The sequence below is a fragment of the Sorex araneus genome, chromosome 8 (genome assembly GCF_027595985.1).
Source record: "Sorex araneus isolate mSorAra2 chromosome 8, mSorAra2.pri, whole genome shotgun sequence".
NCBI lineage: Eukaryota > Metazoa > Chordata > Mammalia > Eulipotyphla > Soricidae > Sorex > Sorex araneus.
This window is the reverse complement of record NC_073309.1, coordinates 22,629,961-22,654,315: the sequence shown is the minus strand read 5'-3', so window position 1 is coordinate 22,654,315 and position 24,355 is coordinate 22,629,961. Positions and strand designations below refer to the sequence as shown.

General features: G+C 65.2%; 1 protein-coding gene across 8 annotated transcripts in view; it reads left to right on the top strand.

Annotated features, from left to right (window-relative positions):
- Positions 1 to 2,447: 2,447 nt before the first annotated feature.
- ADGRG1 (adhesion G protein-coupled receptor G1) overlaps positions 2,448 to 24,355 on the top strand; it is a 28,979-nt gene continuing 7,071 nt past the window's right edge. The window contains exons 1-9 of one of the 8 annotated variants that reach the window (XM_055145419.1): positions 2,448 to 2,805; positions 18,275 to 18,363; positions 19,348 to 19,782; positions 21,560 to 21,692; positions 21,821 to 21,968; positions 22,363 to 22,494; positions 23,337 to 23,453; positions 23,570 to 23,615; positions 23,859 to 23,962. In XM_055145419.1, coding sequence (XP_055001394.1) covers positions 18,309 to 18,363; positions 19,348 to 19,782; positions 21,560 to 21,692; positions 21,821 to 21,968; positions 22,363 to 22,494; positions 23,337 to 23,453; positions 23,570 to 23,615; positions 23,859 to 23,962 — 1,170 coding nt within the window. In that variant the 5' untranslated portion in view covers positions 2,448 to 2,805; positions 18,275 to 18,308. Of the gene's footprint in view, positions 2,806 to 3,245; positions 3,386 to 8,093; positions 8,304 to 8,765; positions 9,068 to 18,274; positions 18,364 to 19,347; positions 19,783 to 21,559; positions 21,693 to 21,820; positions 21,969 to 22,362; positions 22,495 to 23,336; positions 23,454 to 23,569; positions 23,616 to 23,858; positions 23,963 to 24,355 lie in introns of those variants that run through there. The other 7 variants (XM_055145422.1, XM_055145421.1, XM_055145424.1 and 4 more) reach the window with 7 other exon arrangements.

Below are 24,355 nucleotides of genomic sequence, written 5' to 3'. Positions count from 1 at the left end.
GGCTGCTGCCTCCCAACCCCCTTTCTGGCACCCCCAAAGCCCACCTCTGGCCAGTGTCTCAGCCAGGAAGGCTCATGACCTTCTCGGACCCTCGGGACCCCAAGCCCAGAGGTGTTTCCAGCTCCCCTGCACGTCACAGGGACCCCCCACACCAACACACACACCGACTGCTCGGGGTCTGCTCCCCCTGGGCGTGGCTGTCCCCTTCCTCCTTCACCCCTACCGGGACCCCCACCCCCACCCCCACCCCTGGCAGGGATCTCTTCCCTTCCCCCCTCACCTGTACATTGTGGGGGGGCTTCTGCATTCTCAAAATCTGGGCCTGAACTTTGCACCCCTGCCCCCAACCCCGAGCCCGCTGATGCTGCCGTACCCAGACCTCCTCCCTGATCTTGGGGTGCCGACATGCTCTGGGCTGAGACCCCGGATTTATGGGCCGCTCTCTGGCCCACACTGCAAGGGGTGGGCCTCGCTCACCGGACAGGTCACCCCCTCCTTGCTGACCCCCTTCCCTGGTGGTTCAGGGCCTTCGATGAACCCCCCCATCCCCAGACTGAACCTCAGGTGCCACAACATCAACCCCACGCCCTCGCTGGACCCCACTTCCCCAGAGTGACCCCCTCCCTGCCTGCCCCAGCAGGCTGCCCCCGGGGTCCCCTCAGACCCCGCCCGCTCTTGGCTCAGACCCCCATCCTTCTGGGCCCCCTGAGATGCACGAATGGAGGCTCCTGTGAGGGCTGGAAGGACGACGTCAGAGCCCCTTACCCGCCCCTCCCTCGACCCCCGGGGACCCTGTCCCAGGGCGGCGATGCGGGGAGCCCGGGTCTTGTGTACCCCCGCAGGGCAGTGGGTGAGGGCGAAGCCCCCACAAAGCAAAGCGTCTACACAGCCAGCCGGCAGCTCCTGCCCACTCGGGTGCTGAAGGCAGCCGTGGGGGGGTGAGCCCGAGACGGCTGTCCCCGGGGCCGCACTCTGCGGTGACCGGCTCAGCCCCGCCAGGCTCGCAGCTCCTGCCCCGCCCTGGAGCCCTGGCCCGCCCCACGCACACACAGGAGGTGTCGGAGGCGCCGTGGGGTGGCTGTGGTTGGGGGGGGGGCTCGAGGGCCGCTCCTGTCAGCTGCTCTCTGCGGCCGAGGACAGCTGGCCTGAGGGTCACTCCCGTCTGAGGAGGACGTGCCCCTGACTGTCCATCTGTCCACTGGTCAGCACCCTCTGTGGTGTGTGTATGGAGGGGGGGTTTAGGGGGTGCTGAGGTAGCCCTGGGGTCAGCCTGGCCCGTGGGGTAGCCCTGGGGCTGCCCTGCCCCCACGCGGGGCCTTGGGGAGACAAGGTCGTGCCCGGCCCTGCTGCAGGCCGCCCCCCTTCCCGCCCACCTGCACCACTTGCTTCTGCTCCTTTCTGGACCCCACCACAGTGTGGATTGGCAGTAAGGGGTTCCCCCTGCCCTGCGAGGGGGCAGCTGCCCGAGCGGCCTGAGCACCTGCCCCAGGCTGACCACAGCCACGGACACTGGGCTCCCGCTATGCCTCCTGCAGCCCCTGGCGGCGTCGGCGCCCTCCGCGCCCCCTCCCTGCAGCGGTGGGCAGGCCAGGGGGCCCGGTGCCTGGGACAGCCCTGGGGCCCCACGCGTGTGGCAGCGGCAGCGCTCTGGTGGGGCGGGGGCGGGGGGCAGCTCGGGCAAGGGGCCGGAAGTCAGAGAGTGGGTGAGGGGAGGTGGGGTCCCCGCAGCCAACACACTCGGGGCTCCAGCTCCGGTGCTGCCCGGCGTGTGGCTCCGGCTACTCGGTGCCCTTCTCTGGGCTTCCCCTCGTGCCACCCCGGCCCCAGCGCCCCCTTGACATGCAGCATCCCGTCCCGCACGACCTCGACCTGCTGCGTGCGGGGGCCCTGCGACATCCCCTCCCCCAGCCGCCCCGTCTCCACTCCCCGCTGCGAGTCTGAGAGCGTGTCTCCATCCACGGGGGCGGGGAGGGAACGTTCTGGAATGCAGTAGGTGACCAGTCAACGGAAGTCGTTACTACCAACCGGTGACTCTGCCCCACGCACCCTCATTAGTAGGAGCGCCCGGGGTGGAGGGGGCTCCGGAAGGCACCTCCCAGCCCTGCGCCTCACCACGTGTCCTCTCCGAGCCCCCAGTAACGTGGGCTCCTGCGGGCCTCAGTTTCCCGGGGGTCTTGGAGCCGGGACCCTGCGCCCGGGGGAGTGGGAGTGGAGCTTGGGGGTGGTGAGATGGAGTCACAGGAGGAGTCAAGGTCAGGGACACTCGAAGGCCGAGCTGGCCGCTGGCCAGGCCCCTCCACGCCTCCCCTTGCCTTCCGTTCTGCCGGGCAGGGCTGCGCTGCTCCGTCAGGAAGGGGCAGTTGTCGCTGGCCGCGGTGGGGGCGGGGCCGCGTCAGTCTCAGCCTGTTGCCTGGAGACCCCCCTCCCTGCCTCCTGGTGGGGACTTTGGGGAGAAGCTGGGGCTGGCGGGGAGGAGGATGTGCCAGGGGGCGGCCGCCGGGCTGGGGGCTGTCCCCTGCCTGCCTGGCTGAGATGCCCCCGGCTGCGCTGAGTCACGGACGGGCACCCCCACGGCCACCAGCTCAGCGCTGCCCCGCTGGGCTCTGAGCAATGTGACTCACTCCGGGAGGGAGATCTCGTCATCCCTGCAGGGGCGGGGAAGCGGAGGGCTGGGGCGCTGGGGGCGTCCGCGTGGAAGCCCGCCGCCAGCCCGGCTGCCCCGCGCAGGTGCCCGCTCCAAGGTGGACCTGAACAGGCCTGTCCCGGGCTGCCTGTCCCGCCGTGGGGCGCCGTCCTCCCCAACAGGTACCTCCGGGGGCAGGACGCAGGGGCGCGGCAGGTGGAGGGGGAGGGATGAGTGCGTGCAGAGGAGCTGCAGGAAGGGAGCGGGGCGTGATCTCCAGGAGGGAGCAGGGCAGGACGGACGGGGTGGGGGGGGCGAAGCTCGGGCAGGGGTCTCCGTGCTGGGGGCGAGGTGCTCTGTCCCCGCAGCGCAGAGGGGCCGCCCCACCCCCCTCCCCGCCCCGCAGCCGGCAATTCTAAAGCTGGGGAGCGAGGCTGGGGGGAGGTCTGTGCTCGGGGGTCCTGCGGGAGCTTCCTTAGTCCAGGGGGGTCCCACATGGACCCAGGGACAGCCTGGCCCGCCTCACACACGGACCCTCGGGGGGGAGGGGCTCCCGGCAGGGGGTGTGGACGGGTGGGCGGGCCCTAGGCGAGAGCAGGTGCTGGGAAGCCCTCGCTGCCCCCCAACCACAGCCCAGACCACAGACCCCAGGGCCCCATCTGCTGGGCTCGATAGAGAGAGATAGGGCCCCCCAACTGTCAGTTCTGCCCCGCGCCCGGCCCCCAGACAGCCGCCTTCCTGAGCCTCTGGTGTACTGAGCAGGTAGGCTTCGGGGGTCTCGGGGCCAATAGGGACTTTGTAGAAATGTTTGCTGAGCACCAGCTGTGTGTGTGGGGGGGGTGTGAACATGTGCATCTCTGTGTATCTGTGTGTGTCTGTGTATCTGTGTGAGTGATATATGTCTGTGTATCTATGTGTCTGTATGTCTGGGTGTGCCTGTGCATGTCTGTGTGTGTGTGTGTGTATCTGTATGAGTGTGTATCTGTGTGTGTCTGTGTGTCTGTGTGTGTCCTTGCGTGTATTTGTGTGTGTCTGTGTTTGTGTTTGAGTGTGTCTGTGTTTGTGTGTGTTTGTGTGCCTGTGTGTGTCCTTGTGTGTATTTATGTGTGTCTGTGTTTGTGTTTGTGTATGTGTCTGTGTGCCTTGTGTATATTTGTGTGTGTTGTGTTTGTGTGTGGGAGGGTGGTGGTTAATGTGTGTATCTGTGTGTGTCTGTGTATCTGTGTGAGTGTGTATGTGTCTGTGTATCTATGTGTCTGTATGTCTGTGTGTGCCTGTGCATGTCAGTGTGTGTATATCTGTAAGAGTGTGTGTCTGTGTGTGTCATTGCGTGTATTTGTGTGTCTATGTTTGTGTTTGTGTGTCTGTGTTTGTGTGTGTGTGGTGTCAGGGGACTCTCCAGGGTGGCCATATCCACATGCCCAGACCAAGCCCCGGTGGGTCCCCTGAGGACAGTGGGCGGCTCCAGGGTGGACTGGGACTGTGCATCCGGTCAGCGGGGCCTGCCCAGCACTGAGGGGCTCCCCTAGCTGGCCTCTGTCCAGCTCCCCCTGCTCTGCCGGCCGTCAGGGCAGGACTGACCCACTGTGCCCAGTTCTGTTGGGGTCCCGCACTGCACCCCTGTTTCAGCTGTTGCTTCCATGCTCGGCCAGGGGAGGGCCAGTCCCACGGGACCCCCGCCTGTGAAGAGAGGAAGGAGCAATGGGGAACCCCACTCGGAGTCGGAGACCCTCTCCCCTGGGGCGCGCCCAGGCTCCGCTACATTCAGGCTGGAGGGTCGAGAGAGGAGGGGTGAGGAGGGGAGGGCATCGAGAGGAGGGGGCCTGAGTGCCTGTAGGAGGGTGTGGGTGGGTGTTGCTGACCCAGGGAAGTGCCTGGGAGAAGGGCCTGGGCTCCTGAGCTTGGGAAGCAGGGGCCTGGGGCCACAGAGCCTGGCACGGGGCCCCTGGAGGGTCCCGTCTCTCCTCCGGGGCTGGAGGGGGCCGAGCAGCCTGATAGATGGGCGGCTGGGGGTACATGGAGGGGGAAGTGGGCTTCGTCACCAGGCTCCAGGTCCCTGCATGGGGTCCGGCTAGGGTGGTGGGGACAGGTGGGGGGTGGGGAGCCACGAGCTGAGCCCGCCCCCCACTCCCTCTCCCCTCAGCAGAGCTGCCCCTTCCAGGCCCCCCCAGCCTAACCTCCCCCCAGTCAGAGCTCGAGCAGGTCCTGCAGCCCCCGCCCCAGCCGGCCCAGGGACCCTCCCGACTCCCGGCAGATGGGGCGTCCCGTGAGCAAACCCGGCCCCAGGGGCACCGGGCCCTGGGCACCAGGCAGAAGGCAGGGCGGGGCGAGGCTGGCCCAAAGGGGCCCGTGCGATGTGGGGGTCCCGAGGGGGCCCCAGGCCTGCCCTCTGTAGCCCACTCTCCATGTCCCTCGGGGAGCTCCTGCACCCTAGGGGAGCCCCATGGGTTCCAGCCGGGGAGGAGGTTCCGGGCTGCTGAGCTGGGGAACCGAGAGGTGGGGAGGGGGACCCAGCTGCTCCGAGCCCTGCCTGCTGCCGGGGTCCAGCTCAGCGGGGCTGAGACCCCCGAACCGCTCAGTCTCAGGGTCCTGGGGAACCTGGCGGACCCAGAGGCCTGAGCTCTGGGCCCAGCTTCGTTCCTGGGGTCCGGTTAGGGGTGATGACCCTGAGCGAACCCAGCCTGGCCTCTGCCCAGCGTGGGTCTGATCTGCCCCCCGGGGCGCGCCTGAGCCCTCAGTGTGGGGGTCCCTGTGCAGCCCAGGCTCTGTGCCGGGGGCTGGGCCGTGAGCCCTGGTCTGGAACCTGGCCCCGACCCCCTGGGGGGGGCAGGACCCACCAGGACGCCAGGGCCACTCGCCCGGGGCTATCCTGGCCTCGCTCCTCACTGTCTGTGGGCGCTGGCTGGGGCCTCAGTTTCCCCTGTGGGGACGGCGGACGGCAGCGGTGTCTGTGTGGGGGGCGCTATAATGAGTGGTGGGACAGACCCGCCCAGACTGAGGCTTCACCCAGTGCCGGGGGCTCAGCCCGAGCACTGATTCAGAGTCACTTGGGGGCATCTCTTCCTGCCCCGGCCCGGGACAGCTGCCCACAGACCCCCCCCCGACTCCCTATTGCCGGGATCCGGGTGGGGAGCCCCAGGGGCTGGTGTGGGGCTTCTGGCTGGCGCGGCTCGGGGTCAGGCTGTGCCGTGCCTGGCAGGTCCAGGCGGGCAGAGATAAAAGCCGGGCGCGCTGGCAGCCCGGGCCCAGGGCAGCCGTGCATTAGAGGTGCAGCCGGGCAGGCGCCTGCCAGCCGGGGCCCCTGGAAGCCGCCGTCCCTGGGCTAATGGCTCCGCGGCGTCCCTGGGCACAGGGCCACTTAACCGGACAGCAGCAGGAGCCGCTGAGAGAGCCCAGAAGCTTCTCTGCAGCTTCCCGGCCCTGGGCCTCCAGCTGCCCGCACAGGCCTCGGGGGACAGGCTTGGCGGGAAGCGCTCGGTCGTGACCCCTGCCTCAGTTTCCCCACCTACTCCCTGAGGCACCTGGGACTCGGTGCGAGTGACCTGGAGCCTGCGGCTTCCGTCTCTAAGCCTCGTCTCCGAGATGGTAGGAGGTGAGGGACCCCCACATCTGCACGGTCACCCCCCCTGTGCAGGGCCCTGGGCTGCTCCAGCCTGAGCTGGTGACCCCAGCTCTGTCCAGGCTGTGCTGGGCTGTCCCCCAGCCCCCGTGAGGGCTCCACGGGGAACTTCTTGCCCTTGTCACCCCAGACGTCCAAGGTCACTGTGGACACACCCTCCTGATGGGGTCTTCTGGTCAATCGAGCTGCAGTGCACACCAGGACGCCCAGCTGACCCCCGGGAGCCCGGCCCGACTGGCCCCTCTCTGCAGAGCTGGATGCTGCCCCCCACTCGACACGGCCAAGAGTGGTCCTCAGGTCGGGGGACCTTCAGGGACCCCTGGATCCCAGCTCAGTGTGCTGCCCAGACCCGTGTGCCCACTGTAACAGAAGGAGGGCCCGGCCCCCCTGCCCACTGCCCATTAGACTGTCGCACTGTTAGCCCCCGCCCCGCACCTGAGCCTGTCCCTGGCACCCGGCCTGGCCACAGACAGAGCCCCTTCCCCCCGTGCCCTACTTTAGCGCACCCAGGGCACCCTCGGGGGCACGTCTGACGCTTGGCATCGTGAAAACCCGGCCCCTTGTCATTGGCGCATTCCCCACCCGTCACCCTGTCCGCAGAGTCCCGGCCCTGAGACCCCGAGCCCAGAAGCACTTTCCGGCGGTGGCCCCTGCGGGTTGCAGGTGTGGCCAGGGGGGGCCCCCTCTCAGCTCCTGCCCCTGGCCCATCTCTGGCCAAGCATCTGACGGCGGGCGGGGGGGCGGGGAGTGTGTGTGCCCCTGAGTCGCTGGATGGCGTCGAGTGGGCACAGCCCTGTAACCCCCCCACCGCCCCCCCCTCCGTGAGGAAGCCGCAGCCAGGAGAGCTGGACCTGGGGGGTGTGCGGGGAGGCGGGGACAGGTGTGGCTCCCTCTCCCCCTAATAGTCCCAGGACAGCTGGGGGTCTCGGGGCGGGGACTGACGCAGAGCTGGGGGCTGGGGCTGCTGCCCCCGGGGTGATGCCCTGCGGCTCCTGGTACAAGGCAGGGCCAGTGAGTGGCCCAGAGCGTCGTTTGGACCCGAGCCGGCTCAGGCTGAGGGAAGGTGGCCAGGACGGGTGGATGTGGGGGTTGGGACAGGCTTCTGCAGGGGGGTGTGGGGGGGTCGGGGCAGGTGGGCTGCAGGGGGCCCTGCCTGAGGTGTCCGGGCTTTTTTTCTTTTTTATGCCAGCAAGGGCTCGGGGACTCTGTTTCTCTGCATGTCGCTGCGAGGGTCCCAGGCGTGTGGGAAAGGCCGGCGCCCCTCCGTGCCAGGCCCGGCTGTTGGCGGCCACAGAGGCTCCTTTCTGGCCAAGGTTTCACACAGAACAGCAAATCCTTTCTTTGCTTTCTTTTCCTCTTCCTCCAGGGGGCCAAAAATAGTGCCTGAATGGGGCTCGGCCAGGGCGGAGGGAGACAATAGCCTGACCCCAGCGGGTCCTGGCGCTGGGCCCTCCGTCGGGGGAGGGCCCCCCCCCCCCCGGCCCTGAGCGCCTGCTGCCTTTCCCAGGGCCTCTCAGAGACCCCCCCAACTGTCCCCGCGTCTGGGGGCCGTGGCCACTCAGGGGGTCCCCCAGTTGTTTGGGGAATGGGCTTGGAGCCGCGTGGCTGGGCCCTCTGCTCCCCCGAGTCCCATTGCTGCTGGTTGGGAGCTTCTGAAAGCCTGGTAGGGCGGGGGGTTGGGGGAAGCCCCCCCAGCCCCCTCCATCCCGGCGGTGTCCCCTGGGGTACACGGAGGCCACCCAGACCCGTTGTGGGCTTCTCCCCCTTGCTGAGGTGCTCTGAGGGGGGTCGAGGTCAGAGGGACGTGCCGTCTTGCAAGGAGGTGAGCTCCCCGGCCCTGGGGGTGATCAGGTCCAGTGTGGGCGTCGCGTGGGGGCGGGGTTGGCCGGGCTGCCTTTGTGCCTCCGAGGATGGCTGGTTTGGAGTCCGGACCCTCCACCCCCTGAGCAGTCGTGGGGCCTCCTGGACCTGCTTCCCCTCTGTGGGGCGGGCCAGCGGGCAAGCATCAGGGAACAAGGTGGCACTCCTGGGAGCTCCGGCAGTCCTTCCCTTCGTGGACTGGTAGTTGGGGTCACAGCGTGGGGGGTCTGAGCTGCGGGTGGCTCCCGGGGAGCTCGGGGAGAGCCAGAAGAGCTCAGAAGGAAGAGTCCTGATGTGTCTTGGCACCCCGGAGGGCTTCCTGGAGGTGTGGGCCATTTAGTGTGTGCAGGAAAGGGCGGTGTGTCCTCCAGGCTCGAGTGAGGAAACGTCCAACCTGGCAGACAGCGGGTGCAACAGCAGCTGGCGACAGGCATTGGGGGTCCCGAGGTAGTTCCCAGCAGGTTCTTTGAAGTGGTTGAGAACCCACCTGCAGCTTTCACATCCAAATCTCGGGAGAAACGGAAAGCGAGGTCTCTGGCGAGGCGGGAATCCTTCTGGCTGCCTAGGCGAGCCTCCTGCCCGGGGCAGCCTGTCCGGGTCTCGAGGAGCCGAGCTGGGGCCCCTCCCTGCTTGGGGCAGAGCGAGGAGGGGTGGGGGGGCCTGACGTAGGAGCCCGGGCAGCTGCCAACGGTTGCCAGGGCAACGGTTGCCAGGGGCTGCAGTCACCTGCGCCCCTTCTCGGGGCTCACATCCCATACTCCCCGCTGCCCCCTTTGTTGGAAGCCCTGGTGAGGGCGTGGGGCTGGGGGCTGAGGGCTGAGCCCTGTTGGCCCCCTGAGCCCCCCGGGCACAGACCCCCACTCGGCGCGGCAGCCTGCAGACAGACCAGGAAGCTCTCCCCGCGCGCTCGACCCTCACGCCAGACTTTTGTGTTCTTGCACCCCGGCTACCAAGGCAGGGTTCAGGTATGCCCTTCCCCCCACCCCCCACTGCCTCCCCCTCCTCTCTGCCCTCTCACCCCAGACCCCGGCCCCTCTCCTCGGGACCCCCGCATCTCGCTCTCTCCCGCTCTCCCTGTCCCCACCCCCCCCTCTCTCCCGCCGTTTCCATTCATTCTCCTCCCCCCACCACCCCGTCCTTCCCGCTCCGCTCTCCATGGGGCTCCTGGCCACCAGATCGCAGCCGTGGGAGGGGCGGGGTGGGACTGGGGGGCACCAGGGACCCTCGGGGAGTCCATGATGATTCTCTAAGTGGATTAATTCCCACAGCAGCCTCCAGAATGATGATGTGCTCGGGGCGTTTGGGGCTTGATTTCCACACCCGTCCACTCAGCGCCCCTCCGGCTGGACCCTCCGTCCCTAACCCTGAGGGGGGTCCCCCACCTTTGGCGCATGCTCGAGGGGCTCCGGGCTTGGGGTGGGTGAAACCGGGAGCCCAGTTGCTGTGGCACTGGGAGGTCCTGATGGGCAGGGCCCCCGATTCCGAGGAGACTGTTTCGCAGTTATTAGCTCTGGGGGGGGGGTGCACACCCAGTGGTGCCCGTGAACTCTGCAGGGCTGAGGCTTGGCGCTGAGGCTCTGCCTGCAAACGTGTCCTTCAGCCCCGGGGTGACCACCCACCTGCCGATGGGGTTAGAGAGAAACGTTCCTGGTGGCCAGGCAGGTCCACGGGGCTGGACTCAGGGGTCTGAGTGCGGGAGCCAGCTCGGGGCACACTGGTGACTTTGCCTCAGTTTCCCCTGCTGGCTGGGCCTGAGGGCCTTTGTCTTGAGGTGGGAGGGAGTGGGAGAGGCGTTCGTGCATGCACAGCTCCAAGCCGGGTCTGGCGTTTTCTAAGAGCGGGATTTGTGCAGGCTGTGCTCCCAGAGGCTGGACCTCCTGGGTGGGGGCAGCCGTGAACCCCCTGCCTCCGGGGGTGGGGGCTGTGCAGCCGCAGACCCCCTGCCCTGGGGCGAGTCTGCAGAGGGATGGAGATGGCGGCAGGGGGAGCTGAGCTAGAATGCCGTCCCCGGGGCTGGCGCCTCTGTCCTGTCCCAGCCTCTCGGGGCTGTCCCGTGCCCCTTCCCTGCCTCGGAGCCGTGACCTGGCGGCCGAGGAGGGCCAGGTGGGGGTGAGGCTTGGTGACTGGCCTTGGGACAGTCAGAGGCTCTACACGCTGGGCGCTGGGCCAGGCCGGGGGAGGACTGTGGCCCCAGGGAGCCTGCAGGGGGGTCGCTGGCTGACCTTGGGCAGTGTGGGGGCGCAGACGGGGGAGGGGAACTCGAGCAGGACAGTCGGGGGGGTCTGCAGGAAGAGGCGTCGGGCACCCTCTGTGCCCCTTTGCCCTCGGTGCGGGCTGGGAGGTGGGCACAGGAGGTGGGGCCCGGGCCGGCCCGCTCCCACTGGGCAGAGGGGAAAACCGAGGTGCTGCCCCGAGGCCGGGCCAAGAGCCCAGAGCTGGAGCACGTCTGTGTCGCTGACACGCTGGGCCTTGTCGCAAGGGCAGACGTGATGGGCGTGTGTGCTTGTGAGAGCGTGAACGTGTGTGTGAGCATGTGTGTGTGAGAGCGTGTGAGAGTATGTGAAAGTGTGTGCGTGCGTGTGAGTGTGTGCACGCATGTGTGAGCGTGCATGTATGAGTGTGTGTGAGTGTGAGAGTGTGTGAGTGAGAGTGAGAGCATGTGCATGTGTATGAGAGATGTGCATGCGTGTGTGAGCGTGTGTGTGAGTGTGTCCTTGTATGTGAGAGCATGCGTGTGTGTATTTGAGCATGTGAGAGTGGGTGTGAGTGTGTGGGTGTGTGTGCATGCACCTGTGAATGTGCTTGTGTGCACATGTGTGAGTGTGTGGGTGTGTAGGTGTGAGTGTGTGGGTGTGTAGGTGGGAGTGTTCATGAATATGTGTGTGTGAGTACGTATGCATGTGTGCGGGAGTATGAGGTGTGTATGTGTATTGTGCATGTATGTGAGCATGTGCATGTTCCCTGTGCATATGTGTGCATGTGTGTGCATGTACTGATGTGCATGTGTGTGTGTGTGTGTGTGTGTGTGTGTGTGTGTGACTGGGGTCTGGACTCCAGCCCTGGGCCATGGGCTGGAGGCTGCCTCAGGGCAGAACAAGTGCCCAGTCCTGCCTGTGGACCCCCAGCACCAGGCTGCGGCCCGCCTGGAGCAGACCTGTCCCCGATCCCCCTCCCCCCTCAGGCTCTGACCCGTCCCCACACCCCCACCGCCAGGGCTTGACTGCGGCCCTGGGACTCTCGTACCTTGAGGTCCTCATCCACTATCTTTCTCACCCTGGCCAGAGCCTACTCCCCCCTCAGGTCTCCACCATTTGAGGTGAACCATGTCCTGTCGGCCCCCCGCCCCCCAGGGCTGCACACACATGCGCCTGGCATTGTCAAGGGCTCAGAGTTATGCAGGGGGACAGGGGTGTCACAATCTGGCTCCTGGGGGCGCGCAGGCAGGGCTCATGCCAGGTCTCTGGAGTGCCAGGGGTCAGGGCCTCCCAGAATTGGCTTTTCAAGTTGCTGACAAGAGCCCATGCCAGGACAGAACAGAACAATGAAATTAAAGGGGCCACTGGGGTCTGGGAAACGGGGACTTGCTCCCTGCAGGACTTATCAGAGCCTTTGGTTTGCCTTTGCACGGGGCTGTGGAGGGTGGGTGGCATCCCTCTAGCCCTCACCAGGCGCCTTTGTTGAGGGCATTGGCACATCCCCTGCTGGCAGGGACGGGAGACAGTGAGGGAGCGAGGGGTTTCGGAGCCTGACTGAGGGCTGAGGGCTCAGCTCGGCTCGGAGGTCTTGGGTTTGAGTCCTGGCTCACCGGCTTTTTGTGTGTTTATTTGCTTTTGTTTGGGGTCACGCCCGGGGGCGTGCTGGGGGGGGGTCACTCCTGGCTCTGCATCAGGGATCTCTGCTGGTGGTGCTCGGGGACACTCCGGGATGCGGGGATTGAACGCGGGACTGGCCGGGTGCGAGGCAAGCGCCTCCCCGCTGTGCTGCGCCCACCGCTCTGGACGCGGCCAGTCTCCTGCTGCTCAAACGGGCCCGAGGCGGGTCCGCGGCTCTGCGCAGGAACCGGGGGTGGACAAGGGCCTGGCCCAGCCCGGCCCGCCCCCTTGGGCTCTGCTTCCTCCCGCGCCCCCGCAGCCGGAGGAGGGGGTGAGCCCGCGCACGGCCCCCCCACCGCCGCCGGGCTGGAAGCGGGCTCTGTCCCCCCACTCCAGCCCGGCACTGGCCCAGCGGACTCAGCGACAATGGGGGAAAGGCGGGGGCTCCCCGGGGCTGGGCTTTCCTCCCGCCCCGCAGGGACCCCCACGGGCCCCGCTCCCCCTCCTCTGCCCGCGGCCAGGGCCCGTGTGGGCGCGCGGAGAGCGGCCCAGAGGGCAGTGCGCCCAGGAAGGAGGGGCTGGGGGTGCTGGCAGGCCCAAGAATGCGGGGCCGCAGCCCCGGCCTGGAGGGCTTGGAGTCCACCTGCCCCGGGTCAGTCTTGATGGCGGGGACGCCCCCTCGGACCCAGAGCCGCCTTCCCTCTGGGGTTTCCCTACCCGTGGAGAGGGGACAGGCCGGACGGTGACCCAGTGGCCTTTGCAAGCCGCTCCACGGGTGGGTGGGGGGCTGGGCAGGGCACGGGGAGGGGTCTGCGCCGGGAGGGCGGGGCTTCTCGGGGATGACGGGCACCCCGTGTCTCCAGAGCACCGACCTTGAGCAGACGGCTGGGAAAGGGCCGGGCGGTCCCTCCCAGCCGCCCCCACAGGTCCCTGAGCCCGGCAGGGCTCCCCCTGGCCGCCCCCTGCCCCCCACTCTGAGCCACCTGCAGGCTCTGAAGGCCACGGCTGCTGCGGGGGGGGGGGGGTTCTCCTCCTCGCCCCTGCCCCCCTCACACTAGGGCACATGTGAAGGGTCCCACTCTGACACGCACCGACTCAGGGGTCACCCTCGCCCACCCCCCAGGACACACTCTGCATCCGACTGCGCGTGTCCCCCCCCCCCCCCCCCCCCCCCGCCCCCTGGCAGCCAGGATGTGCCGGTCAGTCCCGGATGAGTCTCCCAGGAGCACCCCCCACCCCGGGGCTCAACTCATCCTGGGAGGCCCCCTCCCCGACCTCTGGGGGCTCCTTCCCAGCTCCCAACTTTCAGGGTGGGGTCAGAGGTCACAGGGGCAGCGTTGACCAGGCCCTGGCCATCTGCACCTCTGGGCTGGGCCCACAGTGGGAGCCGGACGAGAAGCTGGGTCGAGGCCCCCCTGCGTGGCCTGAGAACCTGCATTCCAGCCGCGCCCGCCCCCTGAGGGACAGCGTGTCCTACCGACCCCCGAGGACTTGATCCGCTTGGGGGCCTGGACGGGGTCTGCCCTCGCAAAGGGCAGTGGTGGGGGCGTGGCCGCCCCCCCTCCCCGAACGCGATGGGGGCTGGTGGGGGCAGCGTCCTGCCCCCCTCCCCCGCCCCGACACACTGCCCCCGGGGGAAATGGGATTTCCAGGGCTCTGGGGGCCCCAGGGACCAGCTCCACAGCCGGCCTGGTGGCCAGGGGGAGAGTGAGCCGGGGGTCCCTGCCTCCTGGCAGAGCCCCTTCTCCTGGGCTCAGCGGCCTGGGCGGGCAGGATGGGGCTCAGCTCAGTCGGGCCCTCCCTGGCGGCCCCCCTGCTCTGCCTGGACCCTCGGGGACCCTGTCTGCTCGCACCCCATTGTGTCGGCTGGGTCGGACCGTTCCGTTCTCTGTGTGTTTACGGAAGGATGGAGGTGAAGGGCGGCTGCTCCGGAAGGGGAGCCGGGGGCCCCCTGCCCCTGGGCTGGCGGGGGCTTCACTCTATGGCCGTGGGCACTCCAACACTCTTCTCTGGGGTCCTCCGAAGGAGCGTGCCGCCTGGGTCTCTGCCAGGGCCAAGGGGTCTGGGAGGGGTGTGTGTGTGTGTGTGTGTGTGTGTGTGTGTTTGTGTGTGTGTGTGTGTGTGTGTGTGTGTGTGCAGCGTGCGCCACACTGCACACATATGTGCCTTGAGGTGAGATTGCACCCAGCACCCTCTCTCCCAGCCTCAGTCTCCCCATCTGGGAAGTGACCCCCAAAGGCAGCCATGGTGGGGGTGCTCTGAAGCACCCCTGGGAGCTGGGACCCTGCTGTGACTTTCGTGTTGGGTGCCGAGACCCCCACTATGCTGTCTGTATTGTGTGGTGCAAAGTAGGGGTCTTCTGGGCTTGTTCTCAGGGGTTGTCGACCCCCCAATTCCCTGGGTCTGCAGCTTTAGTGAGGCTCCGTTTGTGTGGTCGGGGATCCTGGTTCCAGGCTCGACCCTGCAGGGCTGGCCTGTCACACACACACACACACACACACACACACACACACACACACACACACACACACACACACACACACCTGGCTGAGCGGTTTGGCGGAGTCTGGGGTGTGTGGCTCCTTCAGGGCTGCCCCTGTTCCCTGGGTGGGCTGCGGGGTGCAGGGCTGCCCAGGGGCGAGGTGGTCCCGGAAGGGGAGGTGAGGACCAGAGCCCGCTGCCCGAGCTGGGCTTCAATGCCCTCGGCCCGTCCAGCTCTCCCCCACTCAGAGGCGGGGGTGGGGGTTGAGGGGCCGAGGAGGGACTTTTTTGGGTGGGGTTCGGGCTTCCCAGGCTCTCCCGGAAAGGAAAGGAAGTATCATGCTCCAAGCATTTCCCCTGACTGTTCTGCAGGCCAAGGGCAGCGAGGCAGTGAGAGGACAGAGGAGGGGACAGGGCCCTGTGGTCAGGGGGCAGGAATGAACCGCTCCAAATGTCTAGAGGGGCTGGGCACAGGCTTCGCACGTGGGCGTCCAGGTTCGATCCTCAGCACTACCCGGTGCTCCTGAGCACTGCCAGGAGTGAGCCCTGAGCACCACAGCACTGGAAGGGGCCCCTGAGCACTGTGGGGCATGTGGCAAGAAACACAAGACGGCTGGAGCGATAGTGCAGTGGGGAGGGTGTTTGCCTTGCATGCGGCTGACCCGGGTTCAATTCCCAGCATCCCATATGGTCCCCTGAGCACTGCAAAGAGTAATTCCTGAGTGCAGAGCCAGGAATAACCCCTGTGCATCGCCGGGTGTGATCCAGAAAAAAGAAAGAAAGAAAGAAAGAAAGAAAGAAAGAAAGAAAGAAAGAAAGAAAGAAAGAAAGAAAGAAAGAAAGAAAGAAAGGAAGGAAGGAAGGAGACAAAGAAAGAAAGAAAGAAAAGAAAGAAAGAAAGAAAGAAAGAAAGAAAAGAAAGAAAGAAAGAAAGAAAGAAAGAAAGAAAGAAAGAAAGAAAGAAAGAAAGGAAAGAAAGAAAGAAAGAAGCCAACAAAGGGTCTGTGGAGCTCTCTCGTTGATTCTCATCGTCCCTGATGGGCAATAGTTCATTTCATCCCCACAGCACATGCTATGGCATAGGTTTGGCACTGATTTGGCTCCGAGTGCTACCCACTGAGCTTCCCAGCTCCCTCCCGTCTCTGCCCCCTGGGTCCCTAGGGTCGGCCTGCGGGCAGGGCTGAGTCTGAAGGCCTCATGGCAGGTGCTGCCACTGAACCTTTCTGGACCTTGAATTAAAAGTGCAACCCCCCCGAAAAAAAACCCCAAAAAACAACCCCCCCAAATCCCAAAGAACAACAAAACAAACAAAAAGACAAAACCAAAGTCAGGACTTGGGCGGGTGGGCGGGGGTGGGGGTTCGTTTCTCTGAGCTGTCTCTGCCCCTTACAGAGCCGGGGGCCCGAGAGAGGCTCTGGGGGCCCCGGGTGGAGAGCCAGAGGCGCGGCGGGCAGGAGGAGGAGGGAGTCCCTGTTCCTTCTGCCGCCCCGTGGGGACACTGGGCAGTTTCAGAGGAAGCCACGCTCTCCCTGAGGCTGCAGTGCCAAAGCTCAGAAATTCCAGCCAGGAAACGCGGCAGCGAGTCCGGGAAACGCTCTCATATCCTCGGTCCCTTGGGTCCTGGACGGTGAGCTTGACCGTGACCCTGGTTGGGTGGAGAAGGTTCCAGAGACTGGGGCGCCTTTATACGCGGCAGAAGGCGGCAGGACACAGGCTGGAGCTTGAGGGGCCTTGGACCCTCCTCCCGTTCATGCTGCCCTCAAACTGCTTTCCTGAGCCACCTCTTGCTGGAAGTCCTCCTGGGTTCCTCCCCCAAATCCCACCTCCTGTTTCACATCTCACCAGGCTGACCTGGCTCCGGGAAGATGGTCACCCTGGCCAAAAGTAGCTCAGCCTAGGATGACAATGCCTTTGTGGCGGCCAGCACCCCAGTCAGTAACGGAGCAGTCAGCCCACCGGGCATTGATTCTGGAGTGCTGTCTCATACCCTCCCTGCTAGGGGCCTGGTCCTGACAGGTAGGGAAGGCCGCTGACCTGCGGAGCAGTCATGGTCCTTTAACTCCTGGGCTCCAGGGTCCCTATGTGGGAACCCGGGCAGTTGTCGGGCCGGCTTCACTGCGGCAGGTGAGACCACAAGGCAGGGCTGGGCTGGCTAAGGGCAGGCGCTCAGTGACCCAGGCTGGGCCAGGGCACCCCTTGGCAGAGAGGCTGGGGCGGGCATCTAGGCCACTCTGCCAAGGGACACACTCTGGCAGCTTAAGCTGCCTGGGCCCTTAGGACAGAGAAGGGACTCTAGGAGGACAGTGGTAGCAGGAGATGATCACTCTGAACAAGAACGGGGTGCTGGAACGGAGTACACAAACATGATGGCCTCTCAGTACCTGTATTGCAAATCACAGTGAGAGTGAGAGCGAGAGTGGGAGAGGGGGAGAGAGAGAGAGAGAGAGAGAGAGAGAGAGAGAGAGAGAGAGAGAGAGAGAGAGGGAGGGAGGGAGGGAGGGAGAGAGGGAGGGAGAGAGAGGAGGGAGAGAGAGAAAGAGAGAGACGGAGAAGAAAGGGAGGGAGAGAGAGAGAGGGAGGGAGGGAGAGAGGGAGAGAGGGAGAGAGTGAGAAAGGGAGGGAGAGAGAAGGAAAGAGAGAGCCGGAAAGGAAAGGGAGGGAGAGAGAGATGCCATAGAGGCAGGTGGGCTGGTAGGAGGGAAACTGAGAACACTGATAGTGGCAAATGTACACTAAAGGGACACATGTTGGAACATTGTATGACTGAAACCCAATCACGGACAACTTTGTATCTCATGATGACTCAAAACAATGACAATCACTGTATTGCTGTATCACTATATCACTGTCATCTCTGTTGCTCTAGCAGGTAACAGTAACATCTCCATTGTGAGGCTTGTTGTTACTGTTTTTGGCATATCAAATACACCACAAGTAGCTTGCCAGGCTCTGTCATGCAGGAGGGATACTCTCCGTAGCTTGCTGGGCTCCCGGAGAGGGGCAGAGGAATCCCCAACCCGGGTCGGCCGCGTGCAAGGCAAACGCTCTACCCGCTGTGCTATTGCTCTGGCCCATAATAACAATAACAATCATCATCATCATCATCATCATCATACTGTTGATCATCGATTTTCTCGAGCCATCTCAGTAACGTCTCCATCCGTCCTAGCCCTGAGATTTTAGCAGCCTCTCTTTGCTCGTCCTTCCCAACGGTGCCGCATTGGAGACTATTTCAGGGTCAGGGGAACGAGACCCATCGTTGTTACTGGTTTTGGCATGTGAATACGCCATAGGGAGCTTGCTAGGCTCTCCCAAACAATAACAATAACAAATAAATAAACTGCTCAAGCCTTGGAATGGGCTCCCCCTGGTGGCGTTAGTGGGAAGCGCCCTTCCCCTCTGACTCCTGTCGATGTGGGCGCCAGGACCCACCTCGGTCCTTCCCTTCCCAGGCCTGTTGCAGGCTTTGGCCAGCAATCTTGTGCCCTGTCCACAGAGATGGATCAGAACCCCCGCCCCCAGGCTGGCTGAGAAGGAAATATACCATTCCCAACCACCTGGAGAGGGCCCACAGGACATGGGGACTGACTGGGGAGAAGGCTTCCTGGAGGAGGTGTCCTCCTTGCTGGGTCTCAGGGATGAGGATGATGATGATGATGTTTCTGGGGGCGAGATCAGGCCTGGGGGTCTGTTTCAGGTGACTGCAGCCTCGCCAGCTTCGCAGGGTTGGGCGAGCAGCCCGCTGGGGGGAGGGTGGGGGGCAGCCGGCCCCTGAGCACTGCCAACCCTTAGGGGTGCTCCTTGGCTTCCTGAGGCCCAGGAGCCAACCGGAGCGGCCAGCCCCCCCGAGGCCTTGGCTGACACCCTGGTCTCTTTCAGGCAGCGACTGTCCGGGGTGACTTCGGGGAGGAAGATGGCCGCCAGTGTCCTGCTGGGCTCCACACTGCTCCTGCTTGTCCTGGGCCAAGGTAGGCGGGGAGGGCACTGCGGGTCTCCTGCGGGTCTCGGACAGCGGGAGCAGGGCCACAGCCTCGAGGCGGGGGAGCACCTTAATAAGCGCCCCTTCCTTCTGGCAACACCCCTCCCACCATGCACAGCCTGGGCCGAGGAGCACAGTGGACTCTCCACGACAGGCAGGGCGCCCCAGGCAGGGCTCAGCCTGACAGCTGTCCAGGGAAGGCCTGTCTGCAGGAGTTACTCGATGGCCAAACCCTGCTTCTCCTGCCTTTGACATTATTATTCATTATTTTTTATTTATTTTTTCTCTTTTGGGTCACACCCAGAGATGCTCAGGGGTTACTCCGGGCTCTGCACTCAGGAATCACTCCTGGCAGTGCTTGGGGGACCATATGAGATGCCGGGGATTGAACCCAGGTCGGCCGCATGCAAGGCAATGCCCTCCCCTCTGTGCTATTGCTCCGGCCCCTATTCATTCTTGAGTTGGCCCTGAGCATTGTGAAGGTGGAGATTTTCCAAGGGGGCGGGGAGATAAACTCTTTTATTTATTTTATTTATTTTTTTTTAATGAATCACCGTGAGATACAGTTCCAGACTTACAAACTTTCGCGATTACATTTCAGTCACCCAATGATCAAGTGCCCATCCCTCCACCAGTGCCCATTCTCCACCACCAATGGCCCCAGGACCCCTCCCCCGACACCACCTCATTCCCCTCCGTCCCCCGCCTCTGTGGCAGGCACCGTCCCTCTTACTCTCTCTCTCCGTCTGGGTGTCACGGTTTGCAATACGGGAACTAAGTGGCCACCATGTTGGGTCCATCGTCCACTCTCAGCACGCGTCTCCCAGCCCAGACAAACTCATTTTGTGTGGGGCCCCCTAGACTGTCTTTGGGCCAGGCCCAGAGCTCCTGTGTCGTGGGCTCAGGGTCCCCCCCTCGCGCCACCCCCCTGCGCCCCCCGCTGGCTCCGGCTCCCAGGGCGCCCCGTCTGCAGCCCGTGCCCCCTCAGGTGCCCGCGCCGGCGGCCCCGGGGAGGACTTCCGCTTCTGCGGCCAGCGGAACCAGACGCAGAGGAGCCGCCTGCAGTACGAGCAGACGTCGGAGCTGCTCATCTCGGTCAGCAACTCGGAGTCGGCCCTCACCATCCGGGCGCCCTTCCCCGGGCTCCCGCCGGCCTCCCGAGACTTCCCCGAGCCCCGGGGCCTCTACCACTTCTGCCTCTACTGGCACCGCGGGGCCGGGCGGCTGAACCTCGTCTACGGGAAGAGCGACTTTCCGCTGAGCGACCGGGCGTCCGACCTGCTCTGCTTCGGGCGCCGGGAGACCCAGGCCCAGGGGCCCCCGCTGCTCGCCGCGTCCGTCAGCTCCTGGTGGAGCCGCGGTAACACCAGCCTGCCCAGCGCTGCCGGCTTCAACTTCTCCTTCCACAGTAAGGCGGCTGGGAGGGGTTGGGGGGGCAGGCCGGGCTGGCTTGGACGGGGCGGGGCCCCCAGGGTCTCCGGATTGGGGTGCGTGTCTTGGGGCTCTGCGGGCAGGCCGCCATGGAAGGCAGAACAGGACCATCGGAGCAGGGGAAGGAGCCGGTGGCCCAAAGCGGGGGTGGGAGGCCGCGGCCACACACGGGAGACGGGAAGGAGGATGCCTGAGGGACGCCGTGCCAGTCCCAGCTGCCTGACGTGCTGCCCCCCCACCCCACAGAGAGGGAGCAGGAGAGGAAGCAGGGGTGCAGGCTGGGGCGGGTGGGGGTGGGGAACTGGTCAGGTCCGTGGTCAGAAGCAAGCACAGCCGGGCACTGAGGCACAGACGGAGCTGCCCAGGTGTGCCAGGTGCCGAGGCCAGCGGAGGGTGGGGGCAGGGAGGGCTGGAGTCTCCCTCCGTGGGGTGGCCGGACTGGGTCTCCCTGATGCTGATTCCTTCAGAGCAGCCTGGCAGGGGTGGGGTAACGTGGGGGCGGGGGCGGCGCCTTACATCTGTTAGCAGCTCGGGCCATGAAAATACAGGGGTGTGTATATGAGAGAGCATGTGTGTGTGAGTGTGTGTGTGTGAGAGTGTGTAAAGGTGTGTGTGTGAGAAAGAGGGTGTAAGTGAGAGAGTGTGTGTGAAAGAGTGTGTGTATGAGAGAGGGTGTGTGAATGTGTGTGTGAGTGTATGTGTGAGAGTATGTGTGAGAGAGTGTGTGAGTGTGTGTGAGTGTGTGAGTATGTGAGTGTGTGAGAGTGTATGAGAGTGTGTGAGTGTGTGTGAGAGTGTGTGAGAGAGTGTGTGTGAGAGTGTGTGAATGTGTGAGAGTGTGTGTGTCAGAGAGTATGTGTGTAAGTGTGTGAGATCATGTTAGATGGAGAGTGTGTGTGAGTGTATATGAGAGAGTGTGTGTGTGAGAGAGTGTGTGAGAGTGTGTATGAGTGTGTGAGATAGAGAGTGTGAGCGTGTATGTGAGAGAGTGTGTGCGAGAGTGTAAGAGTGTGTGTATGAGAGAGAGAGAGGAAGAGACTGAGAGAGAGAGAGAGAGAGAGAGAGAGAGAGAGACTGCACAGCAGGCAGGGCGCTTGCCTCACACACAGCTGATTTGGGTTGAATCCCTGGCGCCCCACAATCTCTGAGTGCCCAGGAGTGATCCCGGAGCACAGAGACAGGAGTAAGTCCTAAGCCTTGCCCACTGTGACCCCCCCAAAAATACAGAAGCAAAACAGAAGAAAATGCTCAAGTGTGTGTGGCGGGGGCAGGGCAGGGGAGAAGCGGGACCACTCGGGCACGGGACGGGGCCCCTCTCGGGCGAGGCTAGGATCCTGCCCCCCACTCGGGGGCCCGGCACGACCACGCACCCCAGCCCTGCACAGCACAGACAGCCTGGGAGAGATTTTCTTGGACAGTCCCGGACGGCAAGTCCTGTCCCGTCTCAGGAACTCAGGTGTGGCCGCCCAGGCCACCCACTTCCCCATGTGTCTACCTCACCTGACCCTTGAGGGGCTGGAGCTGGTGACGGAGCTGCCTGGGGCCCACGCAAGCCTCCTGTCCCTGCAGGGGGCCTGGCGGGGACAGGCCTGAGGCACCTGGTGGGCGTGAGCTCTGGCTGCCGGCCACTCCCTCCACAGCCTCACCTCTGTGGGGGCAGGGGCCGATGCTCTCAGGGCAGATGGCCCGTGGGGGGCTGGGGTGCTGCAGGAACCTGGGCACAGCCCTAGGGATCAGTCTGTCTGTCTTCCCAGACCCCCCCCAGGCCGCCTCCCACAATGCCTCGGTGGACATGTGTGAGCTGAAACGGGACCTTCAGCGGCTGAGCCAGCTCCTGAGGCAGCCGGGGAGGGGCGGGCGGCGGCTCCCGCCCACGCCCGTTGGCCAGTGAGTGTATGGGCGGGTGGGCCCTCCAGCTCCTGCACCCGGGGACAGGACGGGGCCCTTGGCCACCTCTCCCCACACTGCCTGGTCCCCGAGGGCGCGGCCGTCACCCCCCTCTCTCTCCCCACCAGGCAGCTGCAGGACCTGGAGTCCAAGCTGACCTCGGTCCAGTTCCCTGGGGACTCGGTGTCCTTCGAGGAAGACCGGGTGAACGCCACCGTGTGGAAGCTGGGGCCCGCGGCCAGCCTGCAGGACCTGCACATCCGCTCCCGGCAGGAGGTCAGGAGGGGTGGACACGGCCCGCCCCGGCATCAGGCAGGGGCCGACCCTGCCTGCACAGTGCCCGGGGAACACGGGGTCACGCTCCGTGTGAGCAGAGACCAGCTCCCACCCGGCCTGCCGTGACCCCGGCCTGGGGGCCGCCCCTGGCACGGACCCGGGTAGTGGGAATCTGCCCCCGGTCCCAGTGGCCCACCCGACCAGGATGCGGGGGACGGAGCTGAGCTCTGTCACGGGAAGCCACCCCCTCCGCCACGAGCCTGCCTGGGGCAGGGAGAGGGGTGGGGAGGGGCTGTCCGGACCCAGGCGGGGTGCCCTCGGCCACGCAGTGTCCAGCCTGCACGGCCGGGCCTGGCTGCTCCCCGGGCTGAGCCCTGAAGGACCCGGTTTGCAGGAAGAGCAGAGCGAGGTGCTGGAGTACTCCGTGCGGCTGCCCCGCGCCATCTTCCAGAAGACCAGAGGCCGCAGCAGCGCGTCGGCCAAGAGGCTGCTGCTGGTGGACTTCAGCAGCCAGGCCCTGTTCCAGGTGGGCCCTGCCCCAGGAGAGGCGTCCCGTGTGGTTGGCGGGAGGCGGGCAGGGGAGGCCAAGCCAGGCGAGCACAGGAGGGAAGCGGAAAACACAGCTACATGGCAGAGGGGCCCAGATAGCTGGGAACAGCCTGCAGGGGGCCCAGAGAGCTGGGAACAGCCTGCAGGGGGCCCAGAGAGCTGGGAACAGCCTGCAGGGGGCCCAGAGAGCTGGGAACAGCCTGCAGGGGGCCCAGAGAGCTGGGAACAGCATGCCCGGGGCCCAGAGAGCTGGGAACAGCCTTAACAAGGACCAGAGAGCTGGCAACAGCCTGCAGGGGCCCAGAGAGCTGGGAACAGCCTGCAGGGGGGCCCAGAGAGCTGGGAACAGCCTTAACAGGGCCCAGAGAGCTGGGAACAGCCTGCAGGGGGCCCAGAAAGCTGGGAACAGCCTGCAGGGGGCCCTGAGAGCTGGGAACAGCCTGCAGGGGGCTCAGAGAGCTGGGAACAGCCTTAACAGGGCCCAGAGAGCTGGCTGGGAACAGCCTGCAGGGGGCCCTGAGAGCTGGGAACAGCCTGCAGGGGGCCCAGAGAGCTGGGAACAGCCTGCAGAGGGGCCCAGAGAGCTGGGAACAGCCTGCAGGGGGCCCAGGGAGCTGGGAACAGCATGCCCGGGGCCCAGAGAGCTGGGAGCGGCATTGTCCTGACTCCAGAGTGGGCGCCCCCTGAAGGAATGTTTGCAGAGGGAGCCTGCACCTCAGCGGGAGGTCAGGGGAGCAGCCAGGAGCCCTCCCCCCCATCTGTCTTCTCCTCCCGGCCCTGAGCCCCCTCCAAGCTCTCGCCCCCATCCTGTGTATCTAGGATGAGAATTCCAGCCAGGTCCTGGGGGAGAAGGTGCTGGGCATCGTCGTGCAGGACACCAAGGTGGCTGGCCTCTCGGAGCCCGTGGTGCTCACCTTCCAGCACCTGCCCCAGCCGGTGAGTGAAGCCACCCACCAGTGGTGACTAAGATGGGGCTGGGGGCCACTTTCTCGACCTGGACTGTCGTGGGGGGACGGAAAAGGAACTGCCCTTCTCCTTTCTTGTCCTTGCAGAAGAACACGACTCTCCAATGTGTCTTCTGGGTCGAGGACCCGACATGTGAGTATGAGGCGTCCCCAGGTTGGGTCCAGAATCTAGAGGAGGAAAGGCATCCCGGAAGGCGGGGCGAACCCAGGAGGGCTTCCTGGAGGAGGGGGTGATGGCAGCTAGGGAGATCTGTGAGGCAGAATAAAGGCTCAGAAGAGTCATGCATTGGTGTGTGGGGTGGGTGGGAGGGATTGTGGGCCAGACCCTGGGCTGAATCCGCACTCCCCCCCCCCGCCACCCCCGCCACCTCCTCAGTGAGCAGCCGGGGGAGCTGGAGTGATGCCGGCTGTGAGACCATCCGCCAGGAGACGCAGACGTCCTGCCACTGCACCCACCTGACCTACTTCGCTTTGCTGATGGTGAGCGCCCCCCGCGGGCCCCCTCACACCGACCCCGGGGGCCCCTCCACTCTCATTTAGTGGACGCTGACGCAGAGGCTCAGAGAGGCTAAGGACGCTGCATGGGATCACACAGCTTATCCGTGGAGGCTCTGGTCCTTCCTGCTTACTGCAGCCAGTGAGCACAGGTTCCAGTGCCCCGGGACGAGAGTGGATGTGAAGTGGACAGAGACCCTGCAGGGGGCCAGAGAGACCCTCAGGGGGGCAGAGACCCTCAGGGGGGCAGAGACCCAGCTTGCAGGCAGTTTTGGAGCTGTTGTGCCTTGGTTCACGCTGCCAGCCGCCGAGAACCCCGGGTGACCTCCCAGCTCTCAGAGGGGCTGTCCAGCCGGGCGGAAGCCCCCTGGGCGTGGG